General features: G+C 36.8%; 1 protein-coding gene across 2 annotated transcripts; it reads left to right on the forward strand.

Moving 5' to 3' along the window:
* The first annotated feature begins 338 nt into the window (after nucleotides 1–338).
* cdk5 (cyclin dependent kinase 5) lies at nucleotides 339–5,459 on the forward strand. 2 transcript variants are annotated; one of them, XM_070918337.1, is made up of 12 exons: nucleotides 339–379; nucleotides 713–801; nucleotides 896–963; nucleotides 1,110–1,170; nucleotides 1,252–1,308; nucleotides 1,514–1,609; nucleotides 1,838–1,912; nucleotides 3,684–3,780; nucleotides 4,068–4,137; nucleotides 4,297–4,357; nucleotides 4,465–4,545; nucleotides 4,804–5,459. In XM_070918337.1, exons 1-12 carry the CDS (start codon nucleotides 343–345, stop codon nucleotides 4,888–4,890), a joined length of 879 nt encoding a protein of 292 aa, XP_070774438.1. In that variant the 5' UTR covers nucleotides 339–342; the 3' UTR covers nucleotides 4,891–5,459. The 2 variants fall into 2 exon arrangements, with proteins under 2 accessions (XP_070774438.1, XP_070774439.1); XM_070918338.1 differs by lacking the exon at nucleotides 1,514–1,609.
* Nucleotides 5,460–9,852: the final 4,393 nt, after the last annotated feature.

Here is a 9,852-nt window from a genome sequence, read left to right on the forward strand (position 1 = left end):
ATGATTAGTGTGAACTAGTTAACCCAGTGTATACAATCATTTTGCCTTCCCTTTTCAACCAAAGTCTGTCAGGAAATGTCTTCAAAGAACAGAAAAATGCCTATGCTACTAAGATGTGCTGCATCCAGCAGTGTTTGGGTATCTTTGGTCTGGGCTTCAAGAGTGTTGCAATTCATCTTTTAGCCTCTAGATGACCAACAAGACAAGCTTTGCCGCAGACCGACTAGGAGGGCAGGTAGCGTTAAGCTAACGCTAGCTATCATAACATTATTAACCCCAATTTGGGGCTTTAATCAGCCATTGGTTTGCAAGCTTGTTCAAGGCTGGCTTCACTGGCCAAACATGCAGAAATATGAAAAGCTTGAAAAAATCGGAGAGGGTAAGTTTCATGCGCTTTTTACAAAGTTAATATTAGCTAGCCAGGCTTGCTAAACTAGCGTTCATGTAGTTGCAGTGCTAGCTAACGTTAGCTAGATTGTGAGCTTTGTGCCTGCGTTAATTAATTCCATAGTTAACCGTATACAGGCTGTGTGTACAGTTTTTACTTGCACTAGTATGTGTTAGTGACAAGATCTGTCAGAAGCTTTCTGCCTGCCGGCTTTTATGATATTAACGCTAGCTTGGTAGCTAGCTAACGTTAGGACCTCTCGACGTTGCTATGCCATTCATCAAGACGATAACTGTGCTTTAACTTATCGTTATCTGTCCGTAGGTACGTATGGGACAGTTTTCAAGGCTAAAAACAGAGAAACACACGAAATTGTGGCTTTGAAAAGGGTCAGATTGGACGACGATGACGAGGTAAGCTTTCAGAATAACATAATTTTCATTTCAGTATTTGCTAGCAAGCTCTTAGCAGGCTAGTGCTAATCACACTGTGTGTCATTTCTTTCAGGGGGTGCCAAGTTCTGCTCTCAGAGAAATATGTCTTCTGAAGGAACTTAAGCATAAAAACATTGTCAGGTCAGTCTGCTGCTCATACTGCATTTATCTTGTTGTTATGTGGTAATGACAGGTGGCCATTCCACCTTTTTTTTCTGACGCCAAGCAGTTTGCATTTAGCCCTGGTGTCTACAAACATTAACTTAAAGCTTTTCTGTCTTATCCAGACTACATGATGTATTGCACAGTGACAAGAAGTTAACCTTGGTTTTTGAATATTGTGATCAGGTGAGACAGAGTCATCCCAAACCTACATTATGTTTTAATGTGTACTTTCTGAGGCTAATGTGTGTCTCTTGTCAATGGCAGGATTTGAAGAAGTATTTTGACAGCTGCAATGGGGATCTAGATCCTGAAACTGTGAAGGTAGGAGATAAACATCCTGGATAACCAGAGTTTAACCAAGGACAGCATGCCTGCTTAAAGGCATACTGTATGGTATGATGGCTTGGTGATGGCATCATCTTTGGCCTCTGATTGTCATGTAGGCCTTTTACATCTTGTGAAACATGGAATTAACTGCTTAAAGATTGTTTTGTGTCTAAACTCAGTCTTTCTCTCTCTGATGCAGTCGTTCATGTACCAGCTGTTGAAAGGCCTTGCTTTCTGTCACAGTCGAAATGTTCTTCATAGAGATCTGAAGCCGCAGAATCTCCTCATAAACAGAGTGAGTGTTTAGGTACATTTGGACTTTGACTTGAGGGCTGGTAAATACTCATTACTGTATGATGTTAATCATTTGGCTCAGTATATTATGCCTATAATGTTGAAACCAAGAGGATGGCAAACTAAAACTATGCAAGTTTGAAATCAGTAACAGTATGTGTGGCTGCAGTGTAATAGTCTGTGTAAAAATCATCTGGTAAGATTTGTTAACTTGTGTCTCTGTCTATAGAATGGGGAGTTGAAGCTGGCTGACTTTGGGTTGGCTCGAGCCTTTGGCATTCCCGTGAGGTGTTACTCAGCAGAGGTAGGTTGTACTTCATTAACACAGCAGCTGCTAATTACTGTCTGTGTGAAATTGCATTGTTTTTTGGCACATTCGATATCTATAGAGAACCCAAGTCAGAGACTGATTTCTGAACATTGTAACTGCCATTGAGGGATTTTAAATCAGGTACTAAATAAAAATATTTAGAAGTTTGTGCTCTTTGTTCTAGGCTTTCATAGAAGTTGTATTACGTCTGTGTAGCCAAGGTAGACAATCCCTAATCACGTATTCAAACTGAACAATATCTCATCAATATATTGCGCTTCCAGGCTTTGTTTTAGGGCTGGACGACCCAAAAGTCTATACCAGAGTATAAAAATTAATATAAAATATGGCACAGTGGTAACATCTAACTAGCAATTTGCAACAACATTGGCAGATGCTTGGCCTCTTCCACTATGTTCCCATCTGTTTTAGGCTATTGAAATGTACTTATTGTGCTCTTATTATTTGTGTGAACAGTCGACGGCCTCAATTTGTTTCTTTGAGGTCCTGATGTTAAGCCGAGCCAAGTAATGATGGGAGAGAGAGGAACACACACCAGCATGTAGTTTAAGTGGTGTTTGATTTTTTTTTTTTTGTTGTCGTTGTTGCTGATGCCATCAAAGAAATGACAGGCAAGTCTCAGATAGGTTTAGTGGTTTTGGTTGGCTGACCTAAGGGCCCGGCGAGCCCAATCTCATGAGGGGACACTTGACCCAGGGTGACGCTACTGATCTGAAAACGTAATAAACAGAAAACCTAGAGGGAAACAGCATTTGAAGCTTTGAGAATTTGAAGTAAGGTCATTTTGAAAGGTCATTTCATTTCAGAAGCTGTATTATCCTGAGACGCACTGTTTCAGCAAGAAGGGATGAATGATCCCACAGTTATTTCACTCTACATGGATATTCCTTATAATGTATGTAGCACATGCAGCATAAATTAAACACAGTGACATTCTTATGATGACAGTATGGGGATTTTGTTTAATTTATCAGCAGTATTTTTCAGGTGCATAAGTATTTTTTATGCAGAGTTCCCCACATTTATTTTGAAATTCTAATAAAACCATTCTCCCGTATTAATGAAAAATCTCCCACAAGCCACAGGTGGGTGGCGCCTTTGAAACAGTACATGGCATGAGAACATGTTCAATTGATGTCATCTTTGCATCTCTGTGTTACTTTTTTAGACATTGTAAATAAAAAATGAAATGCAAATGGTCGTGACTCAATATGTGACGTTTTCAAAGTACTTAGCAGCTTAAAGCACATGTATGTCATTCCGGTTGGAGGATCCACAAACTTTGCTTCATTATTCTCTGTAAAAATGACTTATGAAAAGTTAGTAGAGATTCTGTAGCAGGTGGTCACATAATTAACATCTGTACTGAACTTTGAAACTTTGTGAGCGGAAACCAAAGCACTTCCAACTGCTTTCAGTCAGCCCACACGCTCTCTCTGGGAAATAGAACTTTTCTATAGTTTCATTTTATTCTTTTTACTCAGTGCACTTCACCAAACACATTTTAACATAACCTGGGAAAAATGTCTGTAAAACACTCGACACTTGACAAAGCAGCAGTTTGTTAAAATGTCAAGTCGGTGTGATGGAAACCAGATGGCTAAGTGACTGTTAAGCGTTAGTGACAGTGCTGCCAAATCAGTAGAAAATAACACAGTTGAACAGTTGTGTTAACACCAGTTTGGCTGTGATAATTGGTGTAATTGGTCTAATTCTTACACTTCACTCTGTGATTTATACGTAGGTGGTGACATTGTGGTACCGGCCTCCAGATGTGCTATTTGGTGCTAAACTTTATTCTACCTCAATCGACATGTGGTCTGCTGGATGCATATTTGCAGGTTTGTTTGTGATTGTTGACATAAATGAAAATGTAAGTTACTCTATTCTTTCTATCTTTGTTTTGTTAGTGTGCTAGTGTGAATAGGATACTGTTAAAACTAATAATAACTATATATAACTAAATATAACTTGTCCATTTAAGTATAGGGCATTTTGCTCTGTATATTTTCCTGCTTTCCTGCTTTTTTGTCCTTATCATCGTCATGTGCCTGTTTATGACTAAACCAAAACTAAACCATGTGTAAAATGTTAATTATGTTTCATTTTGATTCCATGTCTCATTCAGAGCTGGCTAATGCTGGAAGGCCTTTATTCCCTGGGAACGATGTGGACGACCAGTTGAAAAGAATCTTCAGATATCTTTTTTGACATCATTTGTAGGTTTCGACATAACTAGTCTTCTGCTTAGGCAGAACTATTGATCTACTACGTGATCAGTGATTTACAAACAGTAAGTCTAAACAGGTTGGACACACCTCTATTTTGTAAAAAGTTTTTCTTTAACCACTTGGTACATTGCTGGGTACACCAACTGAAGAACAGTGGCAGACAATGACGAAACTCCCTGATTACAAGGTAAATTATTGACTGACATCATTCATCTTGTAAAACTCTCAGTGGAGGGAGTATACACCATTTGTTACTGATATTCTATTCTTTCCTGCACCTTTTTCTACCTGCAGCCATATCCCATGTATCCAGCCACCACCTCACTGGTGAATGTGGTCCCCAAACTAAGTAGCACAGGACGGGATCTACTCCAGGTACTTTCACTTTCAGCTTGCCTTTCATTTTTCAGAAAAATGTGTCTTCAGTAATATTTGGCTTGCAAGACACGCATGCACTCACTCCTGTATTCAATTCTGTGGTCAATAAAAATGTTTCTTTTTTTATAATTGTTCCTGCAAATAATTCAGTAACCTCAGCTGAAATGTACCAGTTGTTGCTAATATACAGTTTTGCTTGCATGAAATGTGATATTGCTGTTCACATATTAAAATGTTTCCTTTGATCTCACCCAGAACCTGTTGAAATGTAATCCTGTCCAGAGGATCTCTGCAGAAGAGGCCTTGCAGCACCCTTACTTTGCTGATTTCTGCCCACCCTAAATGTTAAATTGCCTCTCTCTGAACCTCAGCAACAGAATCAATCATCCTTCACTCTGTTGGGTCATTAGGACCAGTCCCAACAAGGCAAATCCCTCACCGGTTTTCAAACACTCCCCCGCTTTAATTCTGCTGTGCCTCTGTGCGGAACAAAGTCCTAGTGGCTCTGCAAGGTTTTAGGTTCTTTTAAGTTGTTTAATTTGGTACATATATGCCTCTGAGTTAATTAGCACTAACGTGGGAGGGTGCACTATGTTGCATTGAATACATTTTATACCTGTGGAAATGGTTGTCAACGAGAAGCCCCTCTGCTCCAAAAGACTGAAGTTAACGTGCGGTTTATTTCTGACTTTTAAATGGTTGATCATGACTGAAAAAAGGCCCTTTTGAATCTGTGGTGATCAGTGATGATCACGGCATCAGTTTCCCAGACAGCCTTTCTAATATTATGGTCTCTGTTCCTACTGTAATCTGTTCTGCAAAGCAGTTTTGCCAATTTGCTTCCATTAATAGAAGTCTTAACATCGCTGGAGACCAATAAAGGAGTTTTTATTTCAATACCAATATTGATATTTGGGAGTTTAGAAAATGTGATAATGATATATGGTCAAGTATTATTTCTTTCCGTAAACACAAAGCATAAACAAACATTTTCGATGAGGATCACTTGAAATTTGATTATTAAAGAACTGTGATGGAGATCTGTGTGGACAGACTATGTAATAGTGACACTTATTTCTAAATTATCTCAAACACATCTTTGGTATTTCTGTACTGCAGTTTGTTGTTACTCATTAACCACAATATACGCCGCCACATCTGCGATAAATTAATATCTGCCAACACAGATTCCTGGGGCAGCTAATGCTACACAGTTGCTATTTCAAAGCTAAATTTTATTGATTGATTGATTTGTCAGTTTTGGTATCACAAGTGAGCAATTCATTTGAACATTGTAAAGGCTTAAATCAACGTTTGTTTGTTTTTACACTTTATCTTGAAAGTCTGTAAGTCTGTAATTTCCAAATCTTCTGGGAATATAGAACTACTGTATGTAATTTGGTACTAATTATTGGTATTAACTTATTTCTTTGAAAGAACTGCTCTAATTAAACCTAATATGAGTAAATATTCATAACTTCTTCACTTGTTTTTGGAAACTTCATTCTCCATATATACTAAATTATTGTATATTGAGCAGCTGCTTTGCAGTGACTCAAGGTTACAGCTATTAATTAGAAATGATTTATAGGAAACTTCTCTATTTTCACTAAGTAGTACCAAATTACATACTTCTTTACTGGAAACAAGCACAGACCTGTTATCATTTGTTTTTTTACTTTATAGACCAAAACAGACTACAAACTTGTAATACTGAAACCAACAGTATAACTCTCTGTCCCACTACCAATTACAAGATTGTATAATAGCATGGGAAGCTAATTTATAATTTTCTTTTTTTCTCAGGCTTTTTATTTCCCCTTTTTGTATTTGTCTTTTGTGCACTTTGTAACAGACAGTTTTTATTTTAATTTGTTTAGTTATCAATATTATGAAATATGTTTAACACTGACAGCCAGGATTATAGCCGGTTATCAACAAATGGGCCAATATACAGTATATATATATATATATATATATATATATATAGAAATATATGTTAATGACTAGTGGACCATTAGTGACACGTTACTTTTTTTTGTTGTTGACATCTTTATTGTACTAATGTCTTTTAGCCTTTCTGAAATGCTTTTGTAATAGTTAAATTAGAGATGAAAATCCAAGATCCAGATAATCCACTGATAATCTGTATTTTCATATATTGATTGTTTTGCACCATTAGCTGTTTCCATTTTGGTTACTTATCATATTAACATGGTTAACAGCTTGCAGTGTTATTTTACTCCAGATTGTTTCAGTGCTACTTATCCCATAAAAGCCTACATAATGAGTTGTGTTTGAAGTAGCTGTGTTAACAGGGAAAGGATTTATTTTCATTTTGCTGATGTAAGACAAGATAATGGATGCATGTATTTATTAATGATGGAATGTTTGCTCATGTTTTTGCATTCGTTTAAATGTAGAACAACTTCATTTGGTACAGAAACTCTCCTTTTGAATGATTTAACGACACTCTATAGCATTTAGCAGGCACTTTTTAGGATTTAAAATGTTTGAAGGTTGTGTGTGTGTTTGGATTAAGTTATAATGAAAAAAACAAAAGCATTTGCTCTAGTATTTCATTATCCTGTGATGACGGGACATTTCAGACAAACTGCTGTAGAGCTACTTTGTGCAGCTTAAAATTTTAGTTTTTAATGAAGAGTGGATTTTGCACTTTGCTAGTATCTTTGCTTTTGTTGGTAGAACTTGGGACAGCTGTTGTCAGTGATTCTTTTTGTGTATTTTTCAGCCAATAAGACTCCGTATTCAGTAAAGTCTACATAAATACATGTTTGCTTTTGAGGTTGGAAGTTCATTCTTGACTTTGGAGACAGTAGTTGACAAAATAATCTGGACAAACTCAATCTTTTGAGAAAGATCGTGATACGATCGAAAGCCCAAGAGTAGTTACTAAATATACTCTGTGGTGGGATTTGATGGGATTTTCTTTTGTCAACATTTGCTTTTCTTTGAAAATTATTTACACAGCTTGCTTATTCATAAGTCACCTTGATCTATATTGTGTGACAACCATGTTTTAAATAGTAGTAGACTGGATCTCACCCTCTTTTAATTTTGTCGTCTTCAGTGTACAATGTTTGATTACACTAGGTGTAAAGTTTGTTTAAAACCCTTGAAAACTTTTCAAATGTGACATTTCTCTCAATAACAAACATTTATAAATAAGCAACAATCCAAGTTAAGGTTTTGGAATAAACATCATAAGGTATTATTAAGGACTGAAGTAAGCAACCCTGCTAGATTCTTTTTCAAATGTTCCTCAAATATCCTGATTGGTGCGTAGAATCACCTGACTAACGAGAAGAGCTCAGAAATTCACAAATTCAGAAATCTCTTGTGTTAAATATCTGAAACTGCTTTAACTGTATCAGATTATCTTGTGTTCATGTGGGATCCCATCCCTCACGGTGAGAAGGCGAAAAAGAGAATATGTTTTCAGGGCCTTTGAATTGGCACTCAGTTTGTTTTTTCAGTAAAGTGATTTTAAAATGCTCATAACAGTTTTGAGTTAAGACTGACTACGTTACACATAGTGAAGTGTGTATTAACTATTTAATGTACAGTTCAGAGGTAAAATCACATATCTACAATAAAATGCACATAAAGCACGTAGAGCCAGATGAAGCAAGTTCAGTTCCCCAGATGTTTGTGCGCATGAAAATCTTGATGTCACCTGTAAGAACCAGTCTTGGAGGCACATTTTAGTTTCACTTCAAGCCACATTATGTTTATATAATCCGTAAAAATTGATAGAAAGATATTGCAGTTTTCCCACATCCGCATAATATCTTTCTTTTGTTGAGTATTGCATGATCCCAAGCCTGGTTTGAGGAGGATTTTTATGTTATAAAGTTTCAAGACGTATCACATGATGTGGGGAACACCATTTTGATTCATCTGGCTCCAAAAATACATTTCAGACCATACAAAGTGAATATCATGGTTAAGGTTACATTAAGAGACCAGAGATAATAGGAATACACAATGGGCATGCAAGGAAGAAAATGGGTGATGTGACATAAATTATTAATTGTAAGAATGAAATATTTCAAATCTAGGTGTTGGGTGACAGAAATATATAGAATACTGTTTTCTACTTGGCCATAACTATGCGGTAAATATCAATTGAGGACTACTTGATGAGCACAAAGAGTTAAGTAATAGTTTCTGCCAGTTCACATACACTCTGCTGTTCTTTGACTGGTAGTAAGGCAGGGGGTGGGGAGAGAGAGGTAAAAGACCCAGGACATTTTCACAAATCCTTCATCCACAGTTTGCGGTAAATGCTGGGTCATTTTTATGCTTTTTAACCCAACAACATGACACACACACACACACACACACTCAAAATCATCATGGCAATGCAGCATCATCAGAATAGCATCATTGTGTAACATGAATTGGCATTTGTGTCCCTTTATTTGGCTAATGATGGTTAATATACAATCGTCATATCATACATCTGTGTTGCAGCTGTTCACTCTACATCCATTCCAGCTGTTGAATACGCCATGAATTGAAAATGGGGATCCCAAATCAAATAAATATATTTTGATGTCAATTTGATAACGGTTGTATCTGATTCAGTGCACTTATTGCTCATGACACAACGCCACTGATTCACCTGTTCTATTTCCTGAAAGGTAAAATTTCCATTTGGATAAAGTCTCTTCACGAGGTGATCTCTCTCTTATTCCTGTTAATGCTGGAGCAGTGAACACACCTCGTGTGTAACAGTGTGTGTAGTTAAAACTAGAGCCATAAAAGGTAGTCGCAACCATAGACGTCCGGTCATTGGCTTTCAAGTGATGGCTGATCTCCAAGGGTTTGTGCTTCACATCAACAGTCATCTAATACACAGACAACAGAGTAATAAAGCTACAGTGTTATGAACACCACTTACTTGATTGGCATTATACTTGAAAGTTTCACATTTAAAAAAAACCAAACTGTCCTCTGAATTCTCAGTGAAGTATTTATAGTGAGGATATGTCCCGACAAGTCCATAACAGTAGAGTCAAGGAGTGAACGTTAACAATAGAGGAAGTAGACTCACACGAAGATAAGAAGAAAAGTTGTGTACGTGAGTAAGATGGGTAAATATAGAGTTTATTATACTTGATCATTTATACATCACAAACTGTTATTTGTGACTTATTACATGTTCCGGATAATAATAACATTGATAATAATAATAAAAGGACACAATGGTAAAATTGTACAATGCATTTCTGTTATAAATCAACTGAACTGAATGGGGCTGAGGTGCATGGTGGTTTT

The sequence above is a fragment of the Enoplosus armatus genome, chromosome 14 (assembly GCF_043641665.1).
Source record: "Enoplosus armatus isolate fEnoArm2 chromosome 14, fEnoArm2.hap1, whole genome shotgun sequence".
NCBI lineage: Eukaryota > Metazoa > Chordata > Actinopteri > Centrarchiformes > Enoplosidae > Enoplosus > Enoplosus armatus.